The sequence below is a fragment of the Bombus bifarius genome, unplaced genomic scaffold (assembly GCF_011952205.1).
Source record: "Bombus bifarius isolate JDL3187 unplaced genomic scaffold, Bbif_JDL3187 scf7180000008194, whole genome shotgun sequence".
NCBI classification, from domain to species: domain Eukaryota; kingdom Metazoa; phylum Arthropoda; class Insecta; order Hymenoptera; family Apidae; genus Bombus; species Bombus bifarius.
Genome location: NW_022884502.1, coordinates 1,006,913 through 1,026,056, shown reverse-complemented (window position 1 = coordinate 1,026,056; position 19,144 = coordinate 1,006,913). Strand labels below are relative to the sequence as shown.

At 36.2% G+C, this 19,144-nt stretch overlaps 3 protein-coding genes across 3 annotated transcripts in view; 1 reads left to right on the top strand and 2 right to left on the bottom strand.

Moving 5' to 3' along the window:
- LOC117209915 overlaps positions 1 to 7,536 on the bottom strand; it is a 70,009-nt gene extending 62,473 nt beyond the window's left edge. The window contains exon 1 of the mRNA XM_033452378.1: positions 7,235 to 7,536. Within this exon, the coding sequence (XP_033308269.1) occupies positions 7,235 to 7,358 (124 nt within the window). The 5' untranslated portion in view covers positions 7,359 to 7,536. The remainder of the gene's footprint in view (positions 1 to 7,234) is intronic.
- Positions 7,537 to 7,879: 343 nt separating this feature from the next.
- On the top strand, positions 7,880 to 11,572 carry LOC117209919 (cilia- and flagella-associated protein 206-like). The gene is made up of 13 exons (XM_033452381.1): positions 7,880 to 8,146; positions 8,242 to 8,407; positions 8,479 to 8,659; positions 8,731 to 8,900; positions 8,976 to 9,189; positions 9,254 to 9,383; positions 9,465 to 9,572; positions 9,636 to 9,738; positions 9,822 to 9,889; positions 9,985 to 10,133; positions 10,205 to 10,303; positions 10,371 to 10,506; positions 10,567 to 11,572. The coding sequence occupies exons 1-13, from the start codon at positions 8,054 to 8,056 to the stop codon at positions 10,792 to 10,794; spliced, it is 1,845 nt and encodes a 614-aa protein (XP_033308272.1). The 5' UTR covers positions 7,880 to 8,053; the 3' UTR covers positions 10,795 to 11,572.
- LOC117209918 (upstream activation factor subunit spp27) lies at positions 10,893 to 15,038 on the bottom strand. Its single transcript, XM_033452380.1, has 5 exons — positions 14,893 to 15,038; positions 13,489 to 13,579; positions 12,862 to 13,154; positions 12,532 to 12,785; positions 10,893 to 12,452 (listed from the first exon to the last, which is right to left on the bottom strand). The coding sequence occupies exons 1-5, from the start codon at positions 14,933 to 14,935 to the stop codon at positions 12,336 to 12,338; spliced, it is 798 nt and encodes a 265-aa protein (XP_033308271.1). The 5' UTR covers positions 14,936 to 15,038; the 3' UTR covers positions 10,893 to 12,335.
- Positions 15,039 to 19,144: the final 4,106 nt, after the last annotated feature.

The window sequence follows — 19,144 nt, the reverse complement described above, 5'->3', positions numbered from 1 at the left end:
GCTCGCCTTTCCTACGCCCGTCCCGTTGCTTTAAATCCTCGTCTAGCAATTGAGATTTCCTACGATCGTCCCGTGAACAATTTCCATACGCCAGGTTTCGCTGCGTGATTATTTCCGTGCAGATCGTAGCAGACACTGACGCGCCATATCGATAGAAAATCAACGAATAAAATACAGCAGCGGCAATTTAAATACAATCGGCTTATCCTTTCTTACTAACTACGCTTGCCGCGCAATTAACGAGACGTTTATAGCGGAAATTATCGTGTCGTCGCACGTATTTGCCATTATAAAGATGAATATGTTTTTATATAGTAGACTTGTTGAAGCACGTAAACGCAAGAAAACACGTTTCTGAACAGTATCAGTACGTTGTTGGCAAATATTTTACGATAGATAGACCGAGGTTATTTGTGCAATTGTGGGATATTTGAAAGCGTAAAAATACACGGAATGCACATAATATGCGAGAATATAAGGAATATCTAGTCCGATCTCGTGATACTTGGTAGGTAAAATTCTTACTTGTGGTCACGAATACTTGAATTTTCATTCGCAAATGAAGATTTCAGGGAAAAGATACGAGAGATACAATTTGTACTTTAATATTAGGTTGTTCAAAAAGTGTCTTTCTTTTGCAGGCGCGTCTTTTACAACAACGCACCTTTATACAAACATAAAACCTAATCTGATCTTTGTCTTGATAGAACAAAATGAATCATACGTAATTCGACAAAATAACGTAAAACGAAAAATGTTGCGCATCCATTATTTCCTTATAAAGCGAAGGAAACTTTTCGGACGACCTAATATCATCGAGTGAAAAATGGAAAAAACCTATTCGATGTAAAGATATAAGACTTTCACTGATAGATGACAAATTCATCAAGTTCTGTGAAAGAACTAACAGTTATGGAATGTACATACACAGTTATAGAATAAGTTTGCTCGTGAAAGCACGACCGGACCATCGATCCAAGCAGAACAAATAAATACGCTGTGACTAAAAACTGTGACTAAAGTTTGCGATCTTTGACAGAACTGAATCCCTTCGAGAGGCACTGAACTTTGTAAAAAAAATCTAAGACGATTTCGGCCGGGATTAATTAATCGGATTTCCGCCGCTACGGAACATCGATTCTCGGACCGGATTTCCTTAAAAAAGGAACAGAAGAGTTGCCGAGCACAGGACACGAAGTAAAACTTTCCAACGTTATCTAAAAGCCTTGTCCGACGAAGTTTTAAGCTTTCAGCCGCAATGTCCAGCAGTGACTCGATCGAAAAGGTATAGAATCTCCATTTGCGACATAGACTGTCGACCATAAGTATTAGAACGCGTCATTGGATTTTATGTCGATAAGTTCAACAAGAAAAACATATCAAACACAAAACATCGATACATGTGTCGAGTCGACGTAAAGATTGACTAGTTCAGTAAAGCGAAGTAAAATCAGTATGAGCTTCGTGGCGATAGTTAGATGATGAAGTCATTTTCGTATAGATAGGAGCGAGGAATATTTTTTAACACAGCTACGATTATGTTAATTTTAAGCCTATTTTCGTCCCATAACATAGTAACTGCAAGCTTGCTACCTCGTTCTCTTCGTATTTTTGTTAGAAATTTTTTTAAGTAAGCCTATATGACCGATATTGATACAATATCTTTTGCTTAGAATATACATATATCCATAGAACACATTTCTCTATCAAACCCCGGGATAGCCCCTATATTATACTAATAATTATTACTATCATCGTTCGATTCTTTGGAATCAAACGATGAAATCTGATGGAGTTGATCAGTTTGGTTTGCGTATGGTTGAAGTAGGTAACAAAGAGATATTCTAATACTTGTGGCAATATATGTCAAAAAATGGAACATCCAAAGCGTGTGGTTTCTGTGGAGACGCGTTTCTCCTTCGGGCTCCGGATAGGGTGAAGGGGTGTCGCACCCTCGTCACGGACGCCGCGACAGTTTTTTCCTTGCCCGACGGTGATCTCGACGCGGCGCGGCGCGGCTCGTTTTAACGGCCAGACAATGAAGAAGAATGTAAAGTGGCGCGGCGAGGTTCCATTGCCTTTCTCGCAGCCGCATTGTTGCCCCGTCACAGACGCTCCGGGGAACGTTTAATCAAGACTCGTGCAAATGAAAATCGTCGATCACCCCTGTCCAATGGATCGTGGGTATTTCATTCTAACGATTTTCGATCGCTGTTGGACGCTCCACGCGACTCTTTAACATCGTCTCGTTTCGATCCACGCGACGAGATCGTTGGATTTTCAAATAAACGAAGAGAACAGGATCAGATTATCGGGGCTCGATTCGATTCAATTATTTTCAGTAGAGAGAATGGACGAACATTTTCGTAGAATTCACGACAAGTAATCCCGAATTGAGCAACATACATATCACTAATTTGCAATGTCGAGTGCCGTGTCGTTAAATCCAGGTAATATGTTTTTACACAAAGTGAATCATCGACATGGCCCAATATACTCATTTTGCCCGGCGAGAACGCATGATTAATTATTACTGCGCGTAGAAGCAAGAATTCGGTATTGTTCTCCTATTTATTCACGGTTTTCGCATTCGTTGATACACATCGATTACCAACGTGCTTTCAATGCTGTATTCTCTCCGATTTCGTGGAAACGAGTAAACAAATTATTTATCCACTGCAAACATTCAAAGCCAAATGACAATACCTATCAGGTAAACACTACAGGTTAATTACGTTCAGCTAATTTCATAGCCTGTCTTGCATATGTAAATTAATATTTCTAGTAATATTTTACAAAACACAAGTTATTAACATTAATAAAATCTCGATCAAAGTCTTTGTATATAAATAACAGAATCATAAAATTGAAAATAAAACAAATGAATTTTACAAAGAAATTTCACAAATTATTGGTTATGGGAATTAATCCACAGTTTTAATTTCGATATCTCGGGTGTTCTTCTTTCAAACGGAATGTAAAAGCTATGGCGATCTTGAATGAACGCTGACCCGGCAGAGATAAGACTTCCTAATCACCAACTGTTCCAACCGTAAACTCATTCTTAATTACAGTCTTCTTGCAAATTGGCAGATACGTGTCTGTTAACAAAGGCAAGAGAACAACGACACTGGAACTGCGCAATTGCGAGTCTTTTCCTTCTTTCCGTCCAGAGAACACGTGCGCGAATGTTTCTCGATATAACGGAGAAACTCGTGTTCGTGGTTTACAGTTAGACGACATTGCTTTTTTCGCATATCAGAGTTAATCATCGGCGTTGATTAACTCTGGTACGTGTAAACCGGTATGGATCCTAATATCGGTCGCCGGGAACAGGAAACGCACGATCGGCATACGAAAAACGATTTCAGAATTCTACAGTGCTGTTCAAAAGTATATAGACACTTACTTTTTGACAGAATGTAAGAAAGTCGCAGAACGATTTTTACTCTATCGGAGTCGTCGTAGAATATAAAAAGAAAAAAGTTACAAACGGAATCTGCGAGCGTTAGACCGAACCACCTTTGTCATTTAAGAAGACAATTTTAGAATCTGCTGCTTTCTTAATAATAAAAATAATCAGAGGTATATTAGTCTCTCGTATTCCCTCGATTGATTTCTTGTTTAAATAATAAAGTAGAGCTTTTAAAGAAAAGACTCGAGTCAAATAATGAAAATTGGGAAAAATGATTAAATGGCATAATTACCATATGTTTTAGTAATATTCATATATCGTTAATCGAAATCGACCAAAGTTTCTACATATTTATGAACAGTAGTATACGTCGTGAGTGCCGAGAGTACGAGAGAGCCCATAAATCGACTGGTTGGAGAGTAAGCGGAGTCACCGATAAGCGGAAGTCGCGGTGAATCGACCTTCCCCGTTAGACGCCGCTTATATTTATGATCAACCACTTAAATGAACGTCGCGCCGCACCGATACAATCCGTATGCATATACTGTGTCGTTTGACGATCATGGAAATTGCGTTAATTCGTTCCAAGTAAATATAGAATGATTCTATTCATGAATCATTCTCGCTTGACTCGATCGTAGCGTTGTGGTCATGGTAATCGTTCGTTCTACTTAACCCCTGACTCTCGCGTTTTTGAATCGCAGCGAGTTCTCTGAGAATGAACAAAGACGAGAGCAAAGACAAGCGACTACTGATTAAACGCGATCTAAAATCGAATGGAAAGGAGAGATTAATCGGTAGAAGATCACGGATTCGCAAATACGATTCGATGAGTTTCTCAAACTCGTTTGAATCACTTCGATTGGAAAGTGGAACGATTGAGAAACAGACGATGAGACGTTCTTTCTATTATTTGTCACGCATCGCTAATCTCTGAAATCTGAACATTAACGCAGAGACGCATAATTATTTCGACTACCATTCGTGAGTAGATTTGGTAGGTTTCTATTAGTTTTTAATAGTAGTGAATTTTTCCAAATTTTCAAATCAAATGCAAACTAATCCTTTTGCTAAAAAGGTGTATAACGAAATTTCCTGTAAATTTCCAATTGAATGATCGCTTGTTATAGAAAAAGAATCTTCTTCGTCTAATTTGTAGTTTGAAAAATCGAGCAATCTACAGGTAAGGAGTTTTTCGAACGAGATACCATTTAGTACTAGAAATTACGATAAAAATCAATTCCATCGCGCTATAGTATTCTATCATTTTTCCATAAACTTGTCAAAGAGAAGCAGTGTGCGGATACGTTTTAAACGACAGTGTAACAGAAATAGAGAGTTTATACTGCAAGTTCCTATTTTCGAAACCGACGCTGAAAAATATTTTCGCGTTAGGAGAAACGAAAATCACGGTGATTCGTACTTCTTGCAGATAATGTGGGCAACGCAAGCCAAAAAGTACGAGATGGTATACACGTACACACCTCGTCAACTCGAAGAACCACTCGACCATGTCGACGCCTTGAAGGAGGATGGATTAATCATCGATTAGAGGCAAACGATCGGGTTGACTTTGAGTGTAGCTGAAGCTCGTCTCGCCCAATGAATCATACGAACACACCGGACGTCCCAGACATCCGTCCACTGCCTACGAACTTTCTCTGTCTTTATTGACTTTTCATTCGAGTCAATGTTCCATGGTTATCATTTGCATCGATGTTCTACTATGCAGCAGTTATTCTATTCCAACATTCGATAAACAAGCCTCGTAATGCTATACTTATTGATGGTACTCGGTTAATTAGCCTACGTTAAAGAGCAATTATGAACGTAACTACGTAAAAGAGGGATGTGTATTGTTTAACGTTTCACGACGCATAAACAAAGTAATATGTACGTTCAATCTTCGTTAATCTCGTTTGATGCTGTAAACGTTCTGTAATAATAGTATACATGTACACTTTTAGATTGCTTTCAATTTTCACCAATACAATTATGACAGTCGTGTTTACACGATTACAGTGTTTAATGAAATTTCGAAAAACTTTTTTATAACACATACGGTATGAATGTAAAAGAATGAAAACAACAGGCTATAGATCGATAAACGTTTCAGGAACGGACAGGATTACCGTGGAAAACCTACAGCGACTGATGAGCCGACCGACTATAGGCACACTTTCAAGGATTTTCTACGAGTACCTTCACGGACTAGTGAGCGTTCCGAGAAGGACGAGAAAATAACGAACACACGACGCAAGATCGTGCGCCGCCACGAATAATTAAACCGTTGTTAGTGCTACTGCTTTCTTCGCCTATCCGCAGCCTGTTTTCTGTACCGTTTGTGTTTAGGAAACGTAACGCGAAAAATATTGTTTTGCTAGGAAAAGCAGGACGAGGTTTTTCGAGAGGGCTCGACGGATTCGTTAGCATACATTGTTTCACGGAAGCAGCGAGCCTGTAACTCGCAGAAACAACCTCTTGCAACGAGTCAACCGTTTACTCTCTTATATATGGCCTCGACGCGACGGTGCATTTCATAGCGTTTGTTTTTTATCCTAATATAAATGCTTCCTCAAATCGGTCGGTTGTAACTGAAAGATTTAATCCACTTATGTTCGTTAACTATCGATAACAATGACCAAATCTTCCAGTCCAAATTTCGAGATTTCAAAGTCTCAAATATTGATTTCTTAGATCTCAAATCTGGAATCTAACGTTAGACTGATACGAATATTAATATTTATAATATTTCAACCCATGCTAGATAGCGAATCGAAGAAGAAAATTAGACGTCTCATATTGTGTTATAGAGAGGTATGTTATTATTCCAGAGGTATGTATATATTATATATTATTATATGCATCTTATCCTGATAAATAATTAAACCGAATATCCTATAAATTGTCGGTACGATCGCGAGTATTAACTGTTTAGGTGTATGGTTTGCTCGTAAATCTTCATCGATCCGTCTAACGTCACCCAGCTCATCCTTCTTCCAAAACACAACGAAGATTTTCTTCGCCTGTTTTTTTGGCCGTTATAACTTTGTACGTTTCTTTGTTGCTAATGTCAATTATTATAATATATAATACGATAATACGTTAAGTTGGTTGCATTTTATCGGGGGAATATCGAATAATAAGGATACGCGTTCGCATTAATGTATGCGTTAAAATACACTATATTCACATTAGTAAGGTTTGCATTGTTTGGCCACTCGAAAGCTACCACCCTGCGCGCTTTACAATATGCGCATACGTTAAATATATACAAGCCTCTCCATCAACTTTATTTAAAAAATAAACGTCAACTTCGACTAAATCAAACATTCGACGATCGAAACAATTCTCGACCTACCTTTCGTATTTTACTTCGATAGCTTTTGTCTCAACGATACGAACTAGAAGAAGCATTTGTCTGATCCACAATGAAACGTGTATATCGAAGCAGTGTAAATTCGATACATATAGGTATGTCTATGTATAGGCATAAACGTGCATATATGACAATCAATCGAAGTAAACGGTACGCGACTGTCACATAAAAATATTACAAACACGTATCATGTACGATTTGCATGCTTAATTACAATTCAGATACAAATGTTTACAAGATTTAGTGAATAGCTGCAGGCAAGAACGTGATAACTTTTTAGCTCTCAAAGACATAAAGTAATCCAAACAAACAAAGCTAGAGGGAGGTTGGAATAATCGCGCCATTGAAAACTACAAGACACACGACGGTTACTCCGACTGACTGTCTGTTTTGTTTTTGTTTTCTTTTTTTACAAAGGTGAGAGAATTTCAACGACTTACCATGGCTCTCGGTGTATACATCAGGTAGAATCGCGAGTAGTACCAAAACCAGCACTAATTTGCACTGCACCGTCGCACCACTGACGGTACATAGCGAATTCGAGCACCAGATATCACTCAACATGTTTCTTGGGCAGCGAATCACAATGCACAATGCTTACGCGAACGTCATGACAACCGGTAATCACGTTTTTGCGTTCCGTGCTCTATCTGCTTTCGTGACGCACACACCACACCGTACTGGCCACCCAACCCGACTGCTCCGTCGGTTTGGACTGTTGCGACACCTCTGACGGAGCTTCGGCCCCCACCTCGTCCGTTTATCGAGCCATCGAAGTTTACGAACGTCTACGAACTTTATCGAACTCGAAGCGCGCCGATTACAGCCGCATTTAAATCGTGTATTACTTTCAGTATGTTTTTCATTGTATTTTTCTCTCCTTTTCCGCTTTAATAATTATTATTCACGAGTTCTTTCTGTTGACCTCTGCAAATATGAATTGCTAATCAATTAACGGCAGAAATACGCAGGAACTAATAAACTATTATAAATCACAAAAATATAATAAAAGTCGTTTTATCTTCAGTTCAATGATTAAGGTGGAAAAGCTGAAAAAAACATTCAGTTCTTCGATATGAAATTTCTAAGAAAAGAAAGACATTTCTTTTTATAGATAAAATAATAATCGTGCACTAAGCTTTGAATGTAAAAGGTCGTGTTTGGGATATCGATCAAACTTTAGAAAGCAAACCAATACAGTCGGTCGACGACAACTTAAAATATTAATTCATAAGATCAGTTGTATTTAGATCTTAATCATGGAAAATTTACGAAGGGAATTAATAAGTAGTATAATGATCGCGTGTCAAGAACGCGAGGTAGACGTGACTGAAGATTTTATTTCCTTTTTGGTATGTATCTTTTATGCGAGAAATTTCAATATTAAGTTAACCTAAATAATTATTAATTTGACACAAGACATGGCTTTTTTCCTACATGTTTACAGCTCACTTTGTTTCAATTAAATCCTATATATGAAATTAAGGTAGACGACGAAGAAAATAATGAAAAAATTATTCAAGCGATAGTTGAAAAAATATGCGATCAAGAAAGACCAAGTTTAACGATATTAAAAAGTCAATTATATTTTGCGAAGCACTATCACGATAGAGGTGAAAATAAACTTTGAGAATGCCAAATGATCGATATAGGACAGTGAAATATGTATGTTTAATTTGTATAGACGAGACTGTTAAGCGCCATAGGTTGCGATTACATCAAAAAACTGGACCATTAGTGGCGGAAATTTGTCAGACAGAGAAACTTGCGAATAAACAGGAGTCAGAAAAGTTGTACCATAAGATGTTGGTGGTTATTACTTTCTTAAGTGGTCTTGGAAATCCTACTGTATCTTCTGTGCTCAAGTAAGAATATTAAAACACGTTTTCGTGATACTGGTTATTATTAATTGGAGGTAAAAAGTTTACTTTCTTAGGGAAGTATCGGTGGCACTGCAAAGCGTTTTTCAACCTTCGGAATTAGAACAATATGTAAAGATGTCTAAACGTGAGAAGGAAGAACAGCTAATGGAATTAATGTGCATAGTTGCAGGAATACGTTTATTTAATAGAGATAACCAACGCGGAGGCGAAGGCATCGACGATTGTGAGTCCTTGGCGACTAATAGAAAGATTGTTACATTATGGAGAAACAGATCATTAATGTAAAATATCTGTTTAGTGCCAGCTATTTTGCAAAAAGCTACTAAAAAAACGCGCGACTGTATCATGGAATTTTTGGAACGTCTAATGACAAAAATCTATAAATTTACTGCAGCCATCGAAAAAATATGTCTCATTAGAAAATTAATACCACTTGGCGTTTATACAATTGAGAATGTAAACTGGGCAGCCGAAATGTTAACTGCATGTCGGCAACAAGAAATTTACGTCAGGTGTGTCGTTCAACATTTGTTAATATTAATTTGATCATTTCGAAAGCTAACCTGTTTGTTATAGGAAACTGTTAAGCGATGTAGAACGAAGCGAAAAAGAGATACAAAATTATATGGAACGTCTTCAAGGACGTCTGTTTAAGCTTCACGATACCGTGAGATATAGGACTGCTATTCCTACTGTTCAAGTATATGTAAGAAATTATATCATACTATACGTCTTTTGCATGATTTTTCATTTTAGAAACATTACTTCTTATCCCTGAATTTTTCAGCCACAATTTATCGACTTAGCAGATATATGGATGGGACTTCAAGATGAGGTGATTATATTAAGTGGCATAAATAACTTTTTCTGGGAACTTCAAACTCTGAGTGCAAAGGTAATTGTTTTATATATATAATTATATATGTATATGAGCTCCAACGAACCAAACATTCAATAGACCGTGAATGCATACAACGAGCCGCTATTGACCGATATGCTGTCTAACGAAGAAGTCCTCACAGATGCTGAAAGACTAGAGCAATCAATGGGTGAACCAATAAGTAATAAGATGAATTGCAAATTAACATTGTAACATTGGTTAGACACAGAAAGCTACAAATTAAATTATAAATTCCTTTTTCAGGGGAATGCGGCGAGTGCACTATCTATCACCCTAATGAAACTAAGGATTTTGAAAATATAAATTTAGAGGTAAAATTATGCGTATGATATACTATGTAAACTAGATATGCTAAATGACAGATTGTAGAAAACAACATTTCCTAGGTTAATAAATTCATCATCAGTTTCTAGGATTTTGCGCGTGGAAGTTCGTTAGTGAACACGGAGCATTGATCCCGGGAAATCCGAATAACGGTATTGTTAAATGGAGAGGAAAATATTACGTATTTTGCTCGATTTTAGCAGCCCAACAATTCGGACAAGATCCTGATAGGTATCTTCATCAAAGTATAAAAACATAAGTGTATCGAAATAAATAAATGGATAAATAATAAGTTTTCACAGGTACATTTATGAGGCTCTTGATTACATACGCAATCACGTTGAATATGTGTATTTGTTTCAAGTACACGATGATGTTCGAGCTCTACAAACACAAGAAGTGTTAGTATTTAAAATATTTAAAAAGAAACACATTGAAATTATTAAAACATAAATATTAATTAACAAGGTTGTCGGAAGAAGGACCTCAATTAAAAACTTGTCAACATCAAATGGTTCAAACAGATTTGCATATACTTCCACCTTCCATTGACAAAAATTATTCTTCGAATCTTTGGGAACTAAGAAACAGAGCATTGCACTTAGTAAGTACTGTTAATAAACAGTATAAAGGAGAGAGGAAGATTTCATTCTCTTCTTTCTAGGCAACTATAAGCCGATGCACAACACGCAGTACGCAAACATATAAATCCAACTTCCGATACGGTATTTACGTACAAGCAGCTCCGCCCCGAAATAAAGAAGTTCAAACGAGGAGAGATAATTATATGAACACAAAGAAACTCTTAACTTATATCTTTGGCTTGCGGGGGAGGCGCGATGATAATCAACATGTACTATCTTTCTTAGAAGACGAACTCGAACATTTATAGATATGTATTCAATTTTACATTAGTTTAAAGGACGAATTGGATAGGATTGTTCGAGGACATCTACGATAGAATGAAGCTACAAAGGGCACTCTAAAAAAAAATGAAAGCAATATCTTTTAATGATGTTTTCAAATACATTCACGAAATATCAGGGCATAACCTGCACTTTTCTTCATTTAAAAAACAAACTGATATTATAACTTGTTATTCTGTGTACACGTTCATCTTTATCTTCACTGTAGTGTTTTCATTATCAATTGTTTGCAATGATTTCTTTGTGGCTTCCATTAATTTAGGCCAGCATTCATTAATTTATATTCAAAATACACAAATTTTTCCATACAACGAGGTGTAAATATCCACACTAGGGGATTAATTCTATACCTCGCATCATCAACCTATCTTATTCCTACAATTCAACATTGCATAATGCTGCACATACTGTGACTTTTAATATGCATGCATTGTACCTTCACTGAATACATTATTTTACCATTAAATCTTAAGAGTTAGGTCAATTCTTTACACAAAGAAACCTATATTACGACAATAATTATTAATTACATGATAATACAATTAAATTTCGCTTAGTAATAATTTTAGTGTATAATATAACAATTATACAGAAGATGTATACAGGATGTTGATTTTTCGTATTATCTTTCTCTTAATTTTTTCCACACTCTTTTTGCCTTACCACATATCATTACTCCTCTCTCTCTCTCTCTTTGTTGACAAAACTGTTTATCTCTCTGTTACATCCATTGCAGAAAAGTAATCAACGTTAAAAATAAAAAGATGAAAATATTGTGTGATACTCGGGCGGAAATTTTTATTTAATTTTTTTGGATTAAAAGAAAATCCAAATAAATATAAACGCAATAATTGCTATAGTAATCCCTTGTATTTAATTTTCTTCAGATATTGACTGTCACGTAATAAAATAAAAAAGAATTTATTGTTAAAAGAATCTATAGTAGTTCTCGCCACTTCATTTTTACTGCCACAACGGCACACCGTATTTTCATACTCGATGAAAGGGACTGTTTACAAGAACCACCAGGTAAACGATAGAACATTAACTCTGAATACATTGACTTAAAACCAGCTTATTGACTATCGGCCATTTTAATGTTTTCCACATTTCGAAATCATCCGCACGTCCATGGTACTGACCCTTTCTTTTTATATCATTATGTCATTGATCAAATCTACTTGGATTCCTACTTGTGGGTCATCATTTGCATACACATTTTGGGCAGCTTTTAACAATGTTAACGAGCCACATCTTTAATAATGCCCATAAATAAGGATGCTACATTGCGAACATTCAATAAGACAAAGCAGCTACCATGGACAACAGAATTCATCGGAATGATGTAAACATGGCTAAAGTCTTAAGTCGCAAGAAATATGTGTGTGTTTGTATGTATGTATATTTATGTATGTATCGTGTGAGAAAGATGGAGAGATGCACTTTGCATCCTGGAATACGTTATACAATGTTTATAACCTGTCAGATTTCGTGGTTCAAGGATGATTTAATCTACAAAGTGATTTTTGAGGTACTTCATCATACCAAAAGTTCTAAAACGTTTTACTCCAATTACTTTCAGTAATTCGTCATCGCAAATTGCGTATTGCTTATTCTTAGGATCCTATAAAATAAGAAAATGTATTAGAATACTGGAAACAAAGTAAGTCATAAAAAAAGACCATACAAGAAGTAACACTTACATAAAGATTTCTTTCTTTGATAATACTCCAGATCTTCTTTACGACTTCGTGTCGAGCCATTTGTTCAGCACCAACAACTGCAGAAAGCTCAGGCGATAGTGTGATAGCACGAGTATAACCACCCTTACCTCCAACCCCTTTTCCACCACCACCACCTTTCTTCGCTCCTCCACCTTGGGCTTTCTTAACCTTACCCCAATCTTCATCGCTATCACTATCACTACCCTTCTTTTTTCCTTTCTTGCCAGGTTTATCTATCAAAAATATACCAAGTTATAACTATAGAACAATGAATATGTACATATGCAAAATTTTTTGTGATCTACCTACTTTTTTTAGGGGTAGCTTTTGGTTTTTTTGGATTATATTCCTCATCGCTGGCATCATCATCGCTTGCACTCTCTTCATCATCAGAAGATCCTTTTTTACGCTTATTCATTGCTTTCTTTGCAGGACTTCTTTTGGCTGGTTTCTTCTCCTCTTCCTCCTCCTCTTCCTCTGAACCTTCTTCTTCTTCCTCCTCTCCATCTTCGGACTCTTCACTAGCAGTCTTCTTCTTTTTCTTTGCCCCATCTTGTTTTTCTTGCAAACACTCCATAACTAAAGTATCTACTTCCTTTTTCCTATACATAAAGTTGTTATACAATCCACATTAAACACAAAATAAAACTTGCTAATAAAAATATATTTAATTTCAAAGAAAATGTTGAAGGAGGAACGAGGTAAAAACTTAAGAAAACAGTTTCACACAGAGATCCTTCTTTTCATTTAGGATACACATAAACTCACACTTGAATTATTTTAATTGCAAGAGTGCCTGTGGTATCCAAACAATATATGTATATGTTTATAAATTTTAATAAATATCTTTGAAAATTTGATTCCTTTGTTATAAATGCGACTATAATAGACATATTTATGCTAAATATTGACGATACATTTTAAATGAATTCTTACCTTTCAGTGAGGTCTATGTCAAGTTTTCCTTCAATCTGTAGCCTAACTTTTTTAGCAGACATGGTGGTAAGATCCGCATCCTTAAGGATAGCTAAACATAAAAATGCAAACATTGCATTTTATGTAGAAAATTGTTTCGATAACTCAAATATTCAAAATTTGATAAAAGATAGGCAAATTTATTTATGCAGATTTTACTTTCAATCTACTTTTTATATTCTGTACATTATTCATGAACAGTTAAGTATATGAAATTTTATGAAATATAACAAACAATAATTTTATTAATAAAAGATCAATTATCGTAATACTATTAAATTATTTAAATAACCTAAAAATTTTTAATGTGGCATATTTCATGAAAGTTTGGGTAACGTATTGTAGTTTCCCGCGTCAGAGAGCTAGTAAATATTGAACGAAAATGGCAACCATTCATTGTGCCGGTTGCTGATTCTCTATATCATAGAGAAAAAAATTTCTGAAAGTTAACTTTATCACGAAAATGTAATAAATCGGTTGTATTTCTAAAACTGCTTTCTTTACATCGGCTGATCGATCGTAGAATACATTGGACCTTGGAATAATGGAAAATAGCTAAAAGGTTCGAGCGTATCGGTGGCGTGATTCACAATTCCGGCGGAAATTTATTAGCAAAAATTTAAGGCGATAAACAGCTAAAGTAAAAGAGATTCAAAATAAAAAAAAAAAGGCATTAACAAATATCGATGGACATTGTGTCCATTTTGAGGCGGCGGGAAAAGGTAAAAGCTATCGAGTAAATATGACAACGAAATACGCTGTAACAGCAACTATAACAAGCGAGTAAAATTCGAGGAACGTGGCTATATTTGGCCTGGTAAAATAAAAAATAAAAGCAGGATCCGTTGAAATATTCTAGAAAATGAGGGCACGGTCCATGCTGAGATCGCTTTTCACGGTGCAAAAGACGTTGAGACAAGAGAAAGAGCGAGATATGAAGCATGCGATGGCTTCAGGCGCGCGCCACCACAGTCAGACGCGTCATACAGTATACTATAGGATAGAATAGGGAAAGCTATCATTTTCTAGAAAACCAAGGAAGAATCCAAATTTTCCCAAGACATCGAAAAATTTTATAAAAATCTGAATAGTAGATTACACGAAACGGTTCGGAGATGCAATATTCTAATAAAGCTGTACGTAAGTGGAAATACGATGAATCGTGGTTGTAATGGCCGGCGTGGGGCACGCCACTTCGTCACATCGTGCGCGCTAAAGTCGTCACGTCGCAAGAGCAAAGAGCCCGATTTTCTACATATTCCTAGTCGCAAACGTACCAATAACTTGCACCACGAATGATTACTAACTTAGTTTTATCATATTTGTAGATCAGAGTATGGTAAATCAAAGGATATTGCCACTTACCGGTGATTTCTTTACGAAGCTCTTCGTTCGAAATATCAGCCATGGTAAACCTTCTCGCTGTGCGTACTGCTGCCAACTGAACCTATGCCGGCTGCGGACTCCCGTAGCGTCCGTTGGTACAGTCACCCTATACAGTGAGTCGAAAATTCGTTACCTTTGCAAAGCTTCAAAAACAGATATCTCGGCAGGGATACGTTAAAAACGAATACTATATACACCAAATCGTGTTAGTTTTTTGCGAGCTACAAGTTTCTCATGACGCCCCACTCGTAATTTTGCGATCGAATGATCCTATTTTGACATTCCGCCAATACGTTCGTAAAAACATTTTGGTTGTAACTGTACTTCAAGCGACCGCTCGTGGCTGCCGGTGGCGTCTACAGTACAGTCGACTCGTATACCTAGTACTATTTCACTTCCAGAAAATATATTCTCAATAACCTATAACAGTGCTACCTGACATTTTGGGAAGATATTATGTATATCAAACTGGGTCAATTTTTTTCTCTTCATAATTTCTTATAACACCCAATGGCTAATAATGTATATAATTTAATAGACCGAAATATGATTTTTCTCAATCCTTCGGACTGTTTTATCGAAATGGACTGTACAAAGCGACCACTTCGAGATTCATAGCGTCAGGCATATAGTCGCATCATATGACAATCAGTATACATTCTACCGATATGTCATAAAAACTAGTAGTTCAATGAATATCAGTTGCGATTCCAGTTTCATTAAGCTAAACTAAATATGAACAATGGTTGTTGTAAATGGAAATTTATTTTTTTTGCATATTTCGTATCATCTATATCGTGAACTTCATTATCTTTATCTATAACAATACTAACATTTTGTTTACGAAACAAGAAATTTTATATATTGATATATTTAACGATATGAAGTGATCTGTACTATATTACATATATAATAAGTTTATATAACAAATGTGTATTTATCATCTCTAAAAATTGATACATTCACGTGTAATTGCATCCAATCAGTGCGATATTTTAATAGGCCGCGACTGTCGAAGCGACCACTCGGTTTCTTCCTCGCTTTAGTGGTACAGTAACTACCAATACGTTCGAAAGGATGCATGGAATAAATGATCTTGGAAAATTCATAACTTTAAAACCGTTGATCCTAGAAGGACGTTGTATTTACAAAATCGTATCAGTTTTTTACGAGGAAAATATTTCTTAGGAAGCGCCTTGCTCGATTTTATCATCTAACACATGTACCTAGAGTTTATGGCAGCTATGACGTAAATACTTTTGAAGGCGACTATACCCTATCTGGCAGGTTTGTTGAAAGACGAATTTCTCGATAAAATTCCATATAAATTTGTTACAGAAACATCATCAAAATAAATTGAATTTTTTTTTTAAACGTTCTATGCGTTTAAGTTCTTTTATTTTAGCCTAGATTATATATTTACTGATGACACGTCGAAACTTAATGCCGCCACGGGTGTTTGAACGCTTTAAAATGGCGGTTTCATTTTTCGCGGAATCATTTCGAGAATACGATTTATCATTATTCACTGGTTTAATTGTTCTATGGTAATGAATCATTTCGTTCTGCTGTGCAACCTTATAATAAATTTCTGATCATATTTTCCATAACAACTTTAACTATTTGTACAGGAATTGATAAAATTGTGAACTTTAGCCAAAAATATATTGTTTTCCCTCCTAATCTCTGTCATTTCCGGTACAACAACAATATTGTTTTTATTATGAGAAATTTTTCGTTTGTTACTTATAAATGCTCATCAAATATTTAATGATGTATTATAAAAATGAGTTTTGATAAACAAACAAATATCTTGTCGTCTGTTTGTTTTACATGCAACTCAGGTTACGATTGCAGAATTGTCTCGAAAATATTGATATTTTCAAGCTACAGATAAGTTTGCTTCGCCATCTAGCGTTGTATTATGCACTTCAGTCCTATTAGCAGATAAAGATACTGTAGACTCTAGTGAGAAGTAGCGGGAAAATTGAACGTAAGTTGCGTATACTTTTCCATGTACACAAAATATATTTTAATATTTTTTATCGTATCAATTCTATAAATAACGATCTGATATAGCACTGTTGGATATTTGAGATTTAGAATATATACAATTCTTTATAGCTCTTCGTACCCAATCTTCTGAAATATCGACTGCGCAAAAAATCAAAAACACATGCCAGGTCTATGTTAAATGTTCTAGAGCGATGTGTTTAGAAATTTATATTCACTTTAACCACCGAAGTTAGTAATGCTAGATGTAAGAAGATTTTCTTTTATATTCGGATATAAATATACATGTTGCTAGACCACAAACGAGATATAGGATGGGATAACGGCATGACATACAATGCTTTTTCGTGTCCCACGTGTTAAAGGTTACCTGTTCTCTTTATCATTTTCACATCACGTGCAACCTTATCGACGTTAGTATAATATAGGTTTGGATATGTTCACTTTATTTTCTTCCATCTCTCCTTTTTCCTGTCATTATATCCTCTCTCATTTTTTCCTTTCCCTTTCATTTCTTTTCTCTTCCTTTCTCTCATATCACTTAATGCTTTTCCAAAGAATCGTTCGTTTATGTGTACGTCGGAGATGAAAGGACACCGGAGTCTCCCCTCTGGAACTTCGGGAAAATCCATAAAATTGTAATTAAAGTTTACAGCTGTAATTAAACAATGATGTGTGTCACAGTGATGGAAAGTCACTCTCGCTGGTGTACGAGCTCTTGGACTAGTTAACTAACGTCTTGCTATCTCCACGCTAAGTATCAATTCCAACTTAGACTTCGACGAAGGAATAAGCCTACTAACCCGTTGATCGCGGATTCGTTGTTGGACCTAGGATCATTGTCATTAGGTTCTCGAGTGTCTGATTACCGCGGTTACTTGTCAAATTCTGTAGTAGTCGTATTTGCACTAGTCAATGTCTTCTCCATTGTATAGCAACCAAGTGTAGCGCAAATGAGGATTCGTTTCACGCCCTTAACCCTGATCATAATGAGAACTCGATATGTATATATCAGCTTTTTAAAGCAAAAAGTAAAACGATCAAAATTCTTTATACATATATGGTCTGAAAATGTCATACTTCGTTGATCAAAGAAATATTGCAGCAATATTTTAATTTCTTGCGCTGGTTTCAATTGAAAATATTCCAAACTGCCTCAACCAATCAGTTGATTGGTCAGTTAGACGAATATTTGGCGGGATGAAACATCACTTTAGTACCGGAAAGTGTGGAATCTACACGTATCATTCTGTTTGATGTGCCTGATTTTCACCACGTAGTAATTCTTCACTCTTTATAAACTACCAGGTTTACTCAACTAATACATCTTTAATTAATCGTTTGTTAGATCGTGTCATATCGAAATTGAAAATTTCTTGTACTCGATTCGTTTGTATTCCATTAATCTCTGTCAACATCTCTTCACCGGGTTCTCAACCGTCAACCATTCGTCTACTTCATTTATACCTTACGCAACAGCGTAAATATCTTCTGTACAAAGTTGTTGGAAATATACATATTATAACCTGTTAACCGCAGTGTTATACTCACTGAACCACCCCTATTATCCTAATCGAAATAGAGGATCGATCTATTCGTGGCGTCGATTATTCTAATCGTAACTGGAATTTACGACTCCCGCGGACGGTCGAAACATATTGCCTTATTTTAATATAATTGATAGTTTATTTAGTACAGATCATTGATTGATTGCGAGGATCATTTTATTTATGGTGACACGCCTTTCCTTTCATAATCTTTTCTCTTTTGTCTTTGCACTATACATATATTGCACTATACGTATGTAGTAACGTATGAATTCTTAGAGTAAGGACAAGTAATGATGTTATATTTAGGGTTTAGCGTAGCTTAATAAGCGATACTCAATAACAACAGGACCGACTACAATATCGTCGTACGTCGACTCACACTCTGTGACCTCTCCACTCACACTCTGTGACCTCTCCACTCACACTCCGCTTCTCAACTAACTTTCTGGCCGTTGTAGCATCCCTTTCGTCTTTTGCTAGGCCCACCGCGCACGTGTTCCGCAGACGCTCGTAGCCAGGGTCAGGTAGGTCTTTTCTAACGAAACTATGCACTTGAAAAGACCGAGGACACATTAATAGACCCGACAGCGCCTCGGCTCTCGCAACATTGTTCATGGTTAACCTGATGTTTCTTAGGCCCTTTTCCCCGATACTACACGTATATTCTC

Excerpts from the sequence above, each read along its gene's own strand:
- LOC117209919 (XM_033452381.1), top strand. The coding sequence starts at position 8,054 with ATGGAAAATTTACGAAGGGAATTAATAAGTAGTATAATGATCGCGTGT. Across the intron at positions 9,739-9,821 it reads ATCAATGGGTGAACCAATAA|GGGAATGCGGCGAGTGCACT; the intron begins GTAATAAGATGA and ends TTCCTTTTTCAG. Across the intron at positions 10,134-10,204 it reads TTCGGACAAGATCCTGATAG|GTACATTTATGAGGCTCTTG; the intron begins GTATCTTCATCA and ends AAGTTTTCACAG.
- LOC117209918 (XM_033452380.1), bottom strand. The coding sequence starts at position 14,935 with ATGGCTGATATTTCGAACGAAGAGCTTCGTAAAGAAATCACCG. Across the intron at positions 13,155-13,488 it reads GACATAGACCTCACTGAAAG|GAAAAAGGAAGTAGATACTT; the intron begins GTAAGAATTCAT and ends CTTTATGTATAG. Across the intron at positions 12,786-12,861 it reads AAAAGCTACCCCTAAAAAAA|ATAAACCTGGCAAGAAAGGA; the intron begins GTAGGTAGATCA and ends TATTTTTGATAG.